The sequence below is a fragment of the Scyliorhinus torazame genome, chromosome 19 (genome assembly GCF_047496885.1).
Source record: "Scyliorhinus torazame isolate Kashiwa2021f chromosome 19, sScyTor2.1, whole genome shotgun sequence".
Taxonomy (NCBI): domain Eukaryota; kingdom Metazoa; phylum Chordata; class Chondrichthyes; order Carcharhiniformes; family Scyliorhinidae; genus Scyliorhinus; species Scyliorhinus torazame.
Window position 1 is genome coordinate 51,785,647 of NC_092725.1, and position 14,694 is coordinate 51,800,340.

General features: G+C 48.4%; 1 protein-coding gene and 1 pseudogene across 10 annotated transcripts in view; both read right to left on the bottom strand.

Annotated features, from left to right (window-relative positions):
• Positions 1-14,694, bottom strand: part of tbxas1 (thromboxane A synthase 1 (platelet)) — a 463,069-nt gene that overhangs the window by 312,879 nt on the left and 135,496 nt on the right. For 6 of the 10 annotated variants that reach the window (XM_072484269.1, XM_072484264.1, XM_072484263.1 and 3 more), the window contains exon 3: positions 13,559-13,652. The exons of the other annotated variants lie outside the window; for them this stretch is intronic. In XM_072484269.1, coding sequence (XP_072340370.1) covers positions 13,559-13,652 — 94 coding nt within the window. The remainder of the gene's footprint in view (positions 1-13,558; positions 13,653-14,694) is intronic. 10 annotated transcript variants of the gene reach the window in all.
• On the bottom strand, positions 12,751-13,101 carry LOC140395909 (large ribosomal subunit protein eL34-like; annotated as a pseudogene).

Below are 14,694 nucleotides of genomic sequence, written 5' to 3' on the forward strand. Positions count from 1 at the left end.
TTACTGTGAAAAGCCCCTAGTCGCCACATTCTGGCGCCTGTTCGGGGAGGCCGGTACGGGAATTGAACCATGCAGCTGGCTGTGTTCTGCATTACAAGCCAGCGATTTAGCCAGCGATTTACCCCACTGTGCTAAGTGCTCTTTCCACGGTCAGTGCAGACTAAATGGGCCAAATGGACTCCTTCAACACTGTAAATTCTATTATTCTATGATTTAAGTTCTACTGGTAGAGAAAGGAACTGTTTAATATTGATGCTCTTGTTAAGTAATGGGTTAAGAGACATTCCAATTAGTTGTCTCATTTATGTTAAGTATCCAATAATTGACACTGATATGTAAAGGGGCTTCAGGTGGGTGGCCTTTGTGTCAGGTGATGTGAAGATAGAGTTTTGTGCAAAGTCTGTTGAAGTAAATTGAAGGTGTTTATGGAAAAGCAGCAGAACCTTTGACTCTTTATACAATAGCAGCTCTCACCAACATGACTTTGGGATGTGGCTTCATGGACTAACTGGTCTTTTCCTGCGCCCATCAGATTTATGTATTCATATGATGGCAGATATGCCCGATCTGCATCATTAATCCACCAAGAGGGTTTATTTTTAATTGACTGTAAACCCATCAGTGTTTGGAACTTTGGGGTTACTGGGACCCAAGTCAAAGGACGTTCTGTATTAAGAAAATGTGGTAAAGAGGACTTCCGGTGGCGGCATGTAGGAGGATGTAATGACTTAGACCAGGCCTTTGAGATTGGTCAATTAGAATATGAGTTCCCTGATTAGTGACCCAATCAGGGAACCCCTTTCTCTGTATATAACAGGGAGTGTCAGATCCTCTGCACTCCCAGTATAGACAGGAGCTGGATGCACTTGGTTGTTCTGCTGTTGGTTTTGTAAATAAAAGGAATTCTGGTGAAGGGACTTCTGCCTCCGTGGACTTATTGCAGGGGAGGTCGCACATTGGGTTGCTCCTGACTTTTCCATCCATTTTTTGTGGGGAAATTTGCACGAAAAGTTTCCCCTGTCGAGAGTAGTTGGTGGAGGATGGCCAAGAACCTGCGGTTAAAATCAGGGCAGGAAGGATTCGAGCGCTAGTCTGCCAGGAGGTTCAAGCACAATGAAGGGTGCTTGGGCAGGGAAGCTGGCGGATGCGAGTGGGCCGGGAGGGGCCGCCTATATAACTTTGGATACATTGACAGTGATGGCAGCAGAGTTTGAATGGCAGTTCAATAAACACTTTGAGAGGCAAGTGAGGGAGATGCTGGAGTCCCACAAGCATTCAGTGGAGGACTTGCTGGCCCAATAAGGGAGAAGCTAAGAAGAAAGTTGGAGGCAGTGCAGGAGCAAGGCGAGGATTGAAAGGGGTGGAGGAGGCATTGTCGAGGCTCAGTGACCAGCTTGTCTCGCTTGAAGCTGAAATGACCAACATGGAAGATCAGAATAGGGGCCTGAGAACAACGGTAGAGGACCTTGAGAACCAGTCTCGGAGGTAGAGATTGTGGGGCTGCCGGAGAGCCCAAAGCCAACAGAGGTTATAGCAGAGATGCTGAGATTGATGGGGAGGAGGAAAATGCCCCCCCTCAATGAAGTTGGATAGGGCCCATCGATCTGTCCAGTTGAAACCGCGGGTGAATCAGCCGCCAAGGTGGGTAATCGTGCTTTTATAGTTACCAGGCGAAGGAGAAGGTGTTGAGGTGGACCAAGTAGAAGTGGGAGGCGAAGTGGGAATGCACTGTGATTTGAATTTACCACGATCTCATGGTGGATATGGCGAAAAGGAGAGCTGCCATCATAAAGCAAAGGCGGCACTGTATAAGAGTGGAGTGCACTTCAGGGTGGTCTACCCGGCGAAGGCGAGGGTCACACATAATGGGAAAGACCATTATTCCGAGACGGCGGAGAAAGCGGAAGGACTCTGACTTCGCTGATTATGGTGGACGAGAGACATTGGAGCTGGGTTGGGACTGGTGGGATGCAAATGTTTTGATAAATGTGTATGTTTTTGTTTGCCTAGCTGTTCTAATGCCCTTATTTTCTTCACGGGTAGCTGGGAAGGGAGGGGGGGGAATTCAGGGGCCAGTCCTTTGGTGGGAGTTTTGGTATTTTCAGGTGGCAGGGTTGATGGGTGGGGTGGAGAGGTTTTGATTCCTTTGTTTGAGTTGGGGGTCTCTGGTGGCGGGGTGCCCACACGAGCAAGCTTTGGTTAGCTAGCGAGTCGGAAGTGGCTGGACCACCCATTGGGTGGGGTAAGGTGTCATCTTGTATGGGCCCTGGGATGTGGAAATTGGGGGAAGGGGTGGGAACATCCTCCAGAAGGATAATGGCTGAGGCTCCCAATCCAATTGGTGACATGGAATGCCCGAGGGATATGATGTCTGGTGAAACAGGTAAAGGGTTTTGCGCACTTGAAGAGTTTGAAAGCCGATGTGGTGCTGTTGCAGGTCAGTTAAGGACCACTTGCGAGTGAAGGACCAGGTAAGGCTCCATAAAGGGTGGGTAAGTCACTGTTCCATTTGGGCTTTGATAGTAGGGTGAGGGGGTTGCAGTTCTGATAAAGAAAGAATCCAGTACCAGATAGAGAAGGTGGTAGATCAGGAGGGTTTTGGCGATTCTTTACGCACCAAATTGGGACGATGTAGGCTTTATGAAGAGGATGGTGGCGGCGTTCCCGGGCATGGACACCCACCAGTTGATTCTGGTGGGTGTCCCTCACAGCACGGTGGTTAGCACTGCTGCCTCACAGCACCAGGGACCAGAGTTCAATTCCGGCCTTGGGTGACTGTCTGTGTGGAGTTTGCACATTCTCCCAGTGTCTTCGCAGGTTTCCTCCGGGTGCTCTACTTTCCGCCCACAATCCAATGATGTGGAGGTCAGGTGGATTGGCCATTGCTAAATTGCCCCTTAGTGTCCAAAAGGTTAGGTCGGATTACTGGGTTACGTGGATAGGGCGGGGGAGTGGGCCTATCTAGGATGCGCTTTCAGAGGGTCAGTGCAGATTCCATGGGCCGAAAGGTCTCCTTCTGCACTGCAGCAATTCTATCACAGCTAAACCCAAACCTGCCTTCGCTTGATGTCCACATGCTTACATTTTGCAGTTCTGATATATTTTTTCCACCCCTCAGCCAGGCCTACAATCCCAAACATTCTTCCAGATGGCACCAACTACCTGAACACACATTGGCAGCTGGATGCAAGTCATTATGCTGTGTACATCACAGTCCTGTGTTGTGCATCACCTTTCCCTGGAGACGCCCTTTTTGCTACTAACTCATTACAATACATTACCTGAAGGATTGGCATAATTTACAGAATGATCCCAATCCTAAAAGTTACAGGTTGCAAATTAGATTTGTGCTCCCTTGGGTGCAGGAGATTAAGGGATAATCCAATCAAGACGTTCAAGGTAGTTATAAGATTTGACAGAATAAAAAGAAAGACAGGCTTGCATTTATACCGCATTTTTCACAACCACCAGGCATCTTAAAGTGCTGTGCAGCCAATGAAGCACTATTTAAAGTGTAGTCACTGTCATAATACAGGAAACATAGCAGTCATTTTACACACAACAATCTCCCACAAATAGCAATAAGGTAATGGTAAGAATTCTTACAACATCAGGTTAAAGTCCAACAGGTTTGTTTCAAACACTAGCTTTCGGAGCAATGCTCCTTCCTCAGGTGAATGTCATTCACCTGAGGAAGGAGCAGTGCTCTGAAAGCTAGTGTTTGAAACAAACCTGTTGGACTTTAACCTGGTGTTGTAAGACTTCTTACTGTGCTCACCCCAGTCCAACGCCGGCATCTCCGCATCATAATAAGATAATGAGCAGATAGCCTGCTTTTCTGATGCTGATTTATGAATAACCAGGAATAACCTCCCTGCTATTCATTGTAAAAGCACCGTGTGATCTTTTATACCCACCCATGCAGCCAGATGGAGTCTCAGTTTAACATCTTATTTGTTTTTTGTATTCAAGCCCTGGGGTGGGACTTCAACCCAGAACCTCGTGGCTCAAGAGGCAAAAGTTCCACCAACGGAGCCGTGGCCGGCATTGCAGCAAACAGTTTCCTCTGGTGGAGTCCAGAGTGTGGTGATATGCCTGTAAGCAATATCATTGTTGGATGGTGTGCGGCCTCCAATAGGAGATGGTAGCAAGAAATACAGGTGAGCAGTTGTGCTCGGTGTAGTACAAAGAAACTCCATGATAACATGTTCTGCAACAGATCGCTGTCTTACCATGTGCGATTCAATAAAGATCCTGGTTTGGACAAGTCTACGTGTTTGGTGGATTCCTTAGCAAAGCATAGAAGACCAAACACAACACAGAGCAAGGGGCACAACCTCAACTTTAGAACCAGGTGGTGGAAATCTGGAACACTCTCCCCTGAAAAGCTGCTGAGCCTGGGGGTTAGCTGAAAATTTCAAAACTGCGATTGATTGATTTTTGTTAGCTATGGGAATTAAGGGTTATAGAACCAAGGCAGGCGGATGGAATTTAATGTTCTTATACTAGAAACAGTGGATGAGCAAATGTCGACCATACCATGATTGAGCTGAGCTGTAATGGCCTCCCGAGTCAAACAGCCCAGAGAGCGCATGCGAAGAATGTCCAATTAAGCAAGGTAGCAGAGGCAAACCAGCACTTCTTAAAGCTGCACCCCGAGCAGACATCACTGCATTCTGGGAGTGGAGAGCAAGGAGGCTGGCAAGCAGATCTTGTGGACCTGTAAGTATATTTAATGTTCACTGCCAGACCGCTAGCCATGAGTCGTAGCTGTGCCAGCAAAATACTGGAAATGATCCTATGTTCAGGCTTTCATCCAGACCTCCTCAAAATGCCCACCAAACAAAAACAATTTCAAACCCCAATTCATGGGTTCGTAAACAGAGCATTGCTGTTTTGACACACGGGACTGTCAGGAATTGACTCCTGTACGGGTGCCTTGTTGACCAACATCGGCTCAGATGATCGCCTCCGCTGTTTTTATTTTTGAATGCCAAGCCACAACTGGGGCTACCTGCTTAATGCCGTCTGAAGGTGGTGAAGGAAAACTGATGATTATTTATAATGCGGGATTTGGCACGGTACTTTTTTTTTGTGCAACCAAACTGTGGTGGTTTTCCAAGGTTGCACTGATAAATGAGCCATGTGGGTTTTTATTTGTTCTTGTCCTCTAAAATATGAATGAGCTACTGTACACATATATCCCGTATTGCGCAGATCGGGGAATTACAGAGATCTTACAAAACAGAATCAACCAATTTATGTCATCATTTGTTCCCCAGCCCTCATCATCTAACCCCATCAGCATAACTTCCTGCATCTTTCCACCTCTTGTTTGTCTTTAAATGCATCAATGCTATTGCCTTAAACATTCTATTTGATTCCGAATTTCACATTCCAACCACTCTCAGGGTAAAAACATTTCTCCTGAATCAACAACTGAATTTATTAATGACTACCTTAATATTTACTCAGCATTCTGTTCCCTTCCATACCACAAATGGAAACATCTTTTCTAAGCCTCCCTTACGAAACCCCTTCATAATATTGAAGACACTAAATAATTTTGGAAATCGAAACAGAGGACTTGATCAACTGAAATTCTGTCTTCACAAGTGTAGCTGTTCACAAGATGTGTCTCATGCTCCTTTTATCGTGATTTATTGTGAAGACTCAACAGCAGGTGTTTTGTTGTGCAGAAGCGACAAGAGGCCTGGTTGCTAAACCACTTAAGACTGTTCTGGGTAATGTATCACAGTGATAATGGCTTCATATTCTAGCACAGAACATTCATTTGTACAAAGGGAATGAATGCCACGCACTTCATCGAGGGGAGTGGATGGCAGGGGAGCTGGGGGGAGCTGCAATGTCACCTGTTACACAATGAAAACTGCCGCAAATGGTTTAATCCGCCTCGTCAGGCATTGAACAGCTAAAAAATAAACGCTTGGACTCGTTGCATCTGTGGACAATGATCCCACACATCCGTGCTCCATTTTCCTGGGATTTTGCACACGGAGTGGGGGGGCGGAGGGAGGTGAGGTGGGGGTAGGGGAAAGCTTGAAGTGCTATATATAGGCTAGGCAGTGACAGCCAAACAAAGAGAAGGCTGTCTAGCTCAAGAGGCGTCAAGAAAGTGATCTTTTCATTGAGATGCAAGGCGAGCCCAAACTGCCAATTGCACACTAAATCAAACCAACTTTCAGCAGGAATGGACCAGCTGCTGAGGCTGCAAAATGACATAATAACTTTGCTTCTGTGTCACTGAAAAGAGAGGCAAGCTGCTGATGCTCCTGCAAACTCCCAAACGAGCTAAAGGCCGTCATGTCCGGACCTGCAAAGTGCCCGGTCTACCTCAAATTACCTTGGAAAAACAAAGTATCTCAAAAATTTGAATAGCAGGTTAAACAATTCATTTTACGCTGTTACTATGCAATGGCTACTCGAGGGGTATTTTCCAATAACAGGATGCTACCGTCAGCCCAAAAGGACATTCTGTTTACCACACAATTGAACGACATCATGGATAAATTACAGTGACAGTACAATGTCAGGTATGTCGGCCATATATCCTAGCGATTGGCAAATCAAATCAAAAGCATGGTTCCTCCAGATGTTTGTAATAAACAGAGTACAGACCATACCGGCCATCCCGTACCGGCCTCCCCGAACAGGCGCCGGAATGTGGCGATTAGGGGCTTTTCACAGTAACTTCATTGAAGCCTACTTGTGACAATCAGCAATTATTATTCTTAATCAATGAACCCACATATATCAAAACGCAAAACAAATTCTGTTAACTGTGATTGGGCAGCACTTGCTGAACAATTCTGAGCACGCTAATAGCTACACTAACCACCAATTTAAGATAATCAGTCAAGCTCATATCGTGGCTCGTTTACGCTTAATGTAAGCAATATTGATACACAGAGACCCATTCTTTGCAAACAAAAGGAATATGTTCAAAACTTGTGCCTTTTTTGCATGACCCATGAGCTTTGGAGCCTTTAGTTTCCTGTTGCTTTCTCAATGGTAATGCGGCGGCCAATCAGAGTCTACTTGCCAACCAATCAGCAACCTTCTCTCTTGCAGTATAAATTGCTACGTTTTTTTGAAACTATCTGTCCTGATGAGTGCAAGACAAAAAGCTTCAGTAATATATCTCTCTTCACAGCAATATTCAAGTTTTTTATCACAGGTTTAGGTTACCTGGCATAGACAGAGTCACTCTGGCCCTTATCCTTCCTTTTCAAATCCTGATCTTCATTTTAACCAGTGATTGCCAACAGCTGATAGGCCAGAAAGATTCAGCTAATGAGTTCAAATCGTGAAAATTAAAATCTTGCACTGGCAGGGAGACCCAGGATGTGCTTACGGGATGATCCCCGCTCACTGTCCACCCGCACAGGGTGCACTGACCGCCCTCCTGGGGAGAACCCGTCCGGGGACATCCGCGAGCACTGCCCACCCGCCCAGGGACAGCTCCGTGTGCTGTGCGTCCATCGGGCACAGCCCAACGCATTGTCCGCCTGTCCTTCAAGAGTCTCGCACACTATCCGCCCGCCCTGGGAGAGTCCCTGACACTGTCCGCCCGCCCGGGGGGAGACACCCGCATGCAGTCCACCCGCCCAGGGACAACCCAGCATACTGTCCGCCCGCCGGGAGAGAGACACCCGCACATTGTCCGCTCACCAGGGGACAGCCCCGCTCATTGTCCGCCCGCCCGGGGAGAGACACCCGCACATTGTCCGCCCGCCCGGGGAGAGCCCCGCACTCTGTCTTCCCGCCCGGGAGAGCCCCGACCACTGTCCGCCCACCGAAGGACAGCCCAGCGTACGATCCGTTCGCCAGGGGACAGCCCTGCACACTGTCCGCCGCCCGGGCAGGGCACCGCCCACAATCCGGCCACCCAGGTTGAGCCCCGCCCAATGTCCGCCTGTCTGGGGTCCGCCCTTCACACTGTCTGCCCGCCCGAGGGGAGCCATGCCCACTGTCTGCCCGCCCGGGGAGGGCAATGCCCACTGTCTACCTGCCTGGGGAGAGCCATGCCCACTGTCTGCCCGCCCGAGAGCCATGCCCACTGTCTGCCTGCCTGGGGAGAGCCATGCCCACTGTCTGCCCGCCCGAGAAACATGCCCACTGTCTGCCTGCCTGGGGAGAGCCATGCCAACTGTCCGCCCACCTGGGCAGAGCCCTGCCTTCTGTCCGCCCGCCCAGCGAGAGTCTGGAAAATTGTCCACCCTCCCGGGGAGAGCCCTGCACATTGTCCGCCTACCCGGGTAGAGCCCTGCCTTCTGTCCGCCAGCCTGCGCAGAGCCCTGCACACTGCCTTCCCGCCCGGGCAGAGCCCTACCTTCTGTTCGGAGAGCCCCCCACACTGTTCGCCTGTCCGGGTAGAGCCCCGCTAACAGTCCACCCGCCCAGGGAGAGCCCTGTCCGCCCACCCGGGAAGAGCCCCGCAAACAGCTCGCCCGCCCGGGGAGAGCCCTGTCCTCCCGCCCGGGAAAAGCCCCACAAACAGCCCATCCACCCGGGGAAAGCCCCGCCCACTGTCCGCCCGCCCAGGGAAAGCCCCGCCCACTGTCCGCTCGCCCGGGGAAAGCCGCGCCCACTGTCCGTCCATCCGTGGAGAGCCTCGCAAACAGTCGCCCGCCCGGGGAAAGCCACGCCCACTGTCCGCCCACCTGTGGAGAGCCCCACAAACAGTCGCCCGCCCGCCCGGGCAGAGCCCCACAAACAGTCCGCCCGCCCAGGGAGAGCCCCGCCCACTGTCCGCCCGCCGGGCAGAGTCCCACCTTCTGTCCGCCCGACTGGGGAGTGCCCCGCCTGCTGTCTGCCCACCCCTGGAGAGCCCCCCATACTGTCTGCTCGCCTGGGCAGAGCCCCGCCCACTGTCCGCCCGCCCAGGCAGAGCCTCGCCTTCTGTCCGCCCACCCGGGGAAAGCACCGTAAACAGTCCGCCCGCCCGGGTAGAGTCCCGCCACCCCGGGGAGAGGGCCGTGCACTGTCTGCCATCACAGGTAGAACCCACGCACTGTCCACCCACCTAGGGTGAGCCCCATGCACTGTCCCCCTGTCCGGGGAGAGACCCGCGCACTGTCCGCCCACTTATGGAGAGCCCTGCTCACTGTCCGCCCGCCCAAGTAGAGCCCCGTGCAGTATTTGCCTGGGGAGAGTCCCCCACACTGTCTGTCCAGCTAATTCAGTGTGGCAAACAGGATCAAACCTGGAACTCTCTGGTCCATATCACTCAGCTACAGAAATCATTTATCAACTGTGCATTTTAGTCAGGCAATGGTATAAGGGAAATGGAGTGAAGGCCAGCAAATGAACAGATTAGACATGATTTAACAGAATGGTGGAATAGGCTTGAGGAGTTGAATGGCTCCTCAAGAGTAGGAAAATAAATTCTGGCCGTTAAACAGTTATTACCCATTGCTTATGCAAATGGTTTAGTTTATAAATCAAAACCACTATTTCCCAAAACCATCGTAGCTCAGCAATCTTTACCTCTAGCACGTACAAGCAATGGGCTGATAGCAAAGAATCTGGAATACAAACATCTCTTGTAAAAGTCATTGAGAGGCGAGCAGGAAATGTGAACTCTGGATTCTTAAACGTCAGTAAATCAAGTACCGAAGACAACAAATATCTCGTGAATTTTCTGAAATATGATCGCACAACACTTTACTGCTCTTCTGTTATATGGTCCAATTGGTGTTATTGAACTTTTGCTCTCCTGGAATATTCTGGGGGCAAATTTGGACCCTGCACCAATTTTCATTTTGTGGGGTGAGCGTAAAGCTGAGTTTGGGAGGAATTTCCCAATTCCAGGAGTTCTATCCCGACCCCTATTGGTACCAGAAGTACATTTAATAGTATACTGGGCCAGGTGATGTGTAGATCTCCTGGGCCACCTCAGATAGGGATTAGGTCTCCTCCACATGCCAATGCCAATTGGGGCCTAAGGCCTGTTCAAGTCCCATCATCTCTGAAATTGGAGCATTCAGACAGGCATGTCCGAGTTAGCTTTCCAGATTTCTCTATGGCCTAACCACAGACCGCCTTAACGGGGCCGCTGGAGATGACCAACAAAACAGTAAATTTGTTCATTTTAAAGCAGCAATATTCTTGGTCCACAGCAACACTGAGAGTCACTGCCGAACTGAACTCACACCACATCCCCTCCCGTTTCCCTCCTATCGCCGTACCACCATCGGCCACCCTCCACTCCCCATTTCCCCCACCTCAGGTCTGTCCCAAAGGGGCCTCGGCTAATGTCAAGCAAGCCTGAATTGGTCTGGAGCTTCTCGTCCATGAAACCTGATCCCCGATCTGGGATGAGCCTTTGGCCTCTGGTCAGCAACACACTTATTGAAGAGGTTACTGATCCCATGGCCAATAAACAGGCCTAAACCAACTTCGTTCCTCTGGGCATTCAGTGTATGCTCACTCAAGGACACTTATTCACTCACCATAGGCTGTGGGAAGGATGAATGAAGTAAAGGTGACCCGATATTGCATCTAAAAAAAAAATGAAGTATCACTGTGTAAATTGTGGAGGGGAACAGGATCACTTGCATTGGCAGCCAACCTGTGGAATTTCCCTGACAGCAACTCAGAAGCCCAGTCAGAATCCCAGGTTAATCTCAAGGACCAAGCCACATTTGCATTGGACCATACAATTTCAGGCAGGGGGAAGGTTGGTTTCTGGGGGCTGGAGAGAGAGCCGGAGGGAAAGCAGCCTGGCCTCGGTCTTTGGGGACAGGAGGGTATCCATGCTAGTCCTGGTGCCACACAAACAAAGAGTACTCCACAGTTCGGGTCCCTTTTGGCCACATCACCACTGGATGCTATTCAGAGCTTGCGTAGTGCGCAGTCTGACCAGGTCAGAGCCAGCATGTCAATTGGGGCCGTTTGACTCAGAGGAGTGGCTCCAGATGCCCAGCTGTAATGCCTGGTGAGCGTAGCAGTGATCACAACACCACCCATTTTTACCAGGCAGAGACATTGTCCCGATAATTTTGTTTTACCTTTCTTCTCCTGCTAAAATGCTAATTTCCTGAGCTGCACAAAAGTCTACTGAAATAAGGCCTCATTCCCCGCCACGCATCTTTGCATGACATCACCACTCCATACAGCCTGAGAACCTTCGACAGTGCATGGTTGGCAGGGTATGGACAGAACCCAGTCAACAGCTGCAACAATGTCTCTCAACTTTGAACCTGCTCTAGTCTTATCTGAAGTCACTTCCAAAGGAGACAACACACAACACTTTTCACCGCTAACATCTTGAAGTAACCTGCAGGGGAAGAAGCCTGGTCTCCCTGAAGCTCAGAAAGTTATTGAAACAGTCAAACAACATTTCTTGCATTCTTCCTTAAAATGAGAGCATGCTTTTAACTTGATGTACTTCCCCTATCTCTTAAAATAAGAATGATTGAGTAGTGTGTAGGAACTGAGAGTCCTTGGCTACGCTATCTACAATGGATTCTTAACCAAGAAAAGCAATAAATAAATGTAAAATGCTCAGGGACATTCAGAAATGTCTTGACATCAGAACTAAATCAGAGTGATACTCCTCCTCAGATTTTGGGAGTACTGTGGCAACTCACCTGCCCAGTGAATGCAGGCAAGCCACTTCTGACTCGGTAAAAATGTATTCAACATGGGGTAAGCTGTTCTGGAAGTCGTATGAGATTATTGATTTGGCTCCTTTTCACACAATTGCCGGTTGCCCCAGCAACAAATTAAAAACAATCAAGGCTGGCTGGAAAACACACTGATTCACTGTGAGGAGTCGCTCGGGAAACATGCACTAAAATGAACGGTCATCTGGAAATAAGCATCTTAAAATCTCAGCTTCCAGTAATGCCAAATTAGTTTTCTGGTCTCTCTTAGCCTGGGGAATACTGTGGATCAGCTGTCATATCTTGGTGGTCCAGCAACATGAGTAATCTATCTTCAAAATTCAATCTATGCCACAAATACACTGTCCGACATGTTCCTACTCCTCTTTTCTAGGTCCTTACCCTAATAAAAGTAAGACTGCATATAATGTTTCTTTCTCAAAATAACTTTTCTGCAGGTCTTCAAAATGTGGCATTCCACCTACAGCCAATATTCTTATGAAACAAATCTTGGCCTAACCTTTTTTTAAATAATTTTAGAGCACCCAATTATTTTTTTTTTCCAATTAGCGTGGCCAATCCACCTAACCTGCACATCTTTGGGTTGTCGGGAGTGAAACCCACGCAGGCAGGGGGAGAATGTGCCAACTCCACACGGACAGATCTTGGCCTAATCTAATTTCTGCTTCTGATTTATCATTTCTTCTCATTTCTGCCTTGGAGCTACCCTTCACTTGAGTCTTGTTCCTTTACTTTGTCTGCAAATTGACTGTATCTATCCTGGATTTGACTTGGTCGGAAACTAGACATCCAAATATCGGCACAAATTAACTTTTAAGTTATTCGGCAACAAAGCTACATTTTTAAATCGGGAGATCATTAGTACAGAAAACTACAGAAAGACAATCTGAGCCAACCACCTCACTGGTATGATGGAAATTAATGAATAAATTAGATGTATTTGAATCAGAAATGATGAGGGTTACCATCAGCCATCAAGCTAATCTGACCAAGGCATCCCATCACATCCAATTACATCTTGAATGATTAGAGTTTTTGCTTTCAAAGTCACAGATATTTTTTTTTCCAATTAGTTTTTTACTTCCATGTTTGGAACTAGATGGTTCACTTTGATTTCTGGCTTTGTGCTTGGGACTTCAGCAGCTTGACCACGATCTTCTGCTCCTCAATAAGGAATGCACGCTTAATTCTGTCACGTACACGCTTGGCACACATGGATCCACCATAAGCTCGACTGACATGCTTCTTGGTCTTTGACAATCTCATTAGGACCTTGGGTCGAACAGCCCGAATACCACGGAGTCTACCAGGACAGATGCCACATGCGGACTTTAGTGCTTTGCCGACCTTCTTGGTATACAGGAACACGATGCAGTTACCGGGTGTGCGAGACAATCATTTCTTGTTGGAAGCGGTGTTGTAGGTCAACCTACGTTAGGCGCTGAACCATCTTTTAAAGCTGCACCCGGCGTCACCGGAAAAGCCAAATTCGCAGATGTTAATCGCTCATTGTAATGTGCGGGTTAGGTGGATTGGTCATGCTAAAATTGCCCCCTGGTGCCCAAAGATGTACAGGTTTGGTGGGGTCGCTGCGAGGTCACGGTGTTAGGGTCAGTGCAGACATGATGGGCCAAATGGTGTCCTTCTGCACTGTAGGGATTCCATGGATATCGTGTCATGTGTTTCCTGAAACTGCCCTTTTTCAATTGGACCCGACATCCTCTTCTTGGATCATACTTTGTCCTGCAATTGTGGTTTAACTTGGCGTACTTCACCAGATTTACCTTTCCTATTCCACTTATTCTCTTGTATATCTCCCAAGAGCTAACTTTGTTAGCCAACATTTAAGCTTTCCTTCCCTCCACAACCACAAATGCGCCTTTGTAAAACTTCTCTTTGGGTCTTACCTTTTGGAAGAGAAACATGTTGCCTACGAAAGGAAATGGCTTTGGGTGCTTGATTCCAATCCTTTTCAATTTAGAGAACGGTGACACTGAGTACCTGTCAGGAATAGCATAACATTAAAGGAAGTATCACAATACCACTCTGGCCAACTTTCATCCTTTCTCTCAAAAACAATTCCTGCTGAGTAACAGTTCCATAGGTGTCCTCCATTACCTCAACCAAATGGGATTATCTTTCAGGCACGAGTATCCATAAAGATTTTGAGGGGGCATTATATGTGTTATTCCAGTTTGAATATCCTGGCTAATGAATGTTGTTATGCTACTCCTTAAGAAAAAAGCCAATAGAAACATAATTAAGTTCTCAAACAAATTGAATTTCAAAAACCCCGAAGATTGTGCTAAGCTTACTCAAACATTTGAGGATTATGGAAAAGCTGCCTGTGAATACGGAAAAATGCTGAGGAGGTTCATCATTTGTTAAAGATAGCGGCATCAAGCAGAAGATATTGTCTGCTCATTTAAGCTGAGAGAAAGTTGGGAGACCATGGTTGTGTGCGGGAGAAACACCAATACAGTTGCAGTCGATTTCGGCGGGAGAACAGCTGGTGAGTCAGTTTCAGCGGGAGCAGTGCGGAAGTGGTTGCTGGGAGGTAAGTCTGTCCTTTAAAAGCACTTGTCTTTGCAGGGGCAGGCCAGTCGATTTCGGCGGGAGAACAGCTGGTGAGTCAGTTTCAGCGGGAGCAGTGCGGAAGTGGTTGCTGGGAGGTAAGTCTGTCCTTTAAAAGCACTTGTCTTTGCAGGGGCAGGCCAGTCGATTTCGGCGGGAGAACAGCTGGTGAATCAGTTTCAGCGGGAGCAGTGCGGAAGTGGTTGCTGGGAGGTAAGTCTGTCCTTTAAAAGCACTTGTCTTTGCAGGGGCAGGCCAGTCGATTTCGGCGTGAGAACAGCTGGTGAGTCAGTTTCAGCGGGAGCAGTGCGAAAGTGGTTGCTGGGAGGTAAGTCTGTCCTTTAAAAGCACTTGTCTTTGCAGGGGCAGGCCAGTCGATTTCGGCGGGAAAACAGCTGGTGAGTCAGTTTCAGCGGGAGCAGTGCGGAAGTGGTTGCTGGGAGGTAAGTCTGTCCTTTAAAAGCACTTG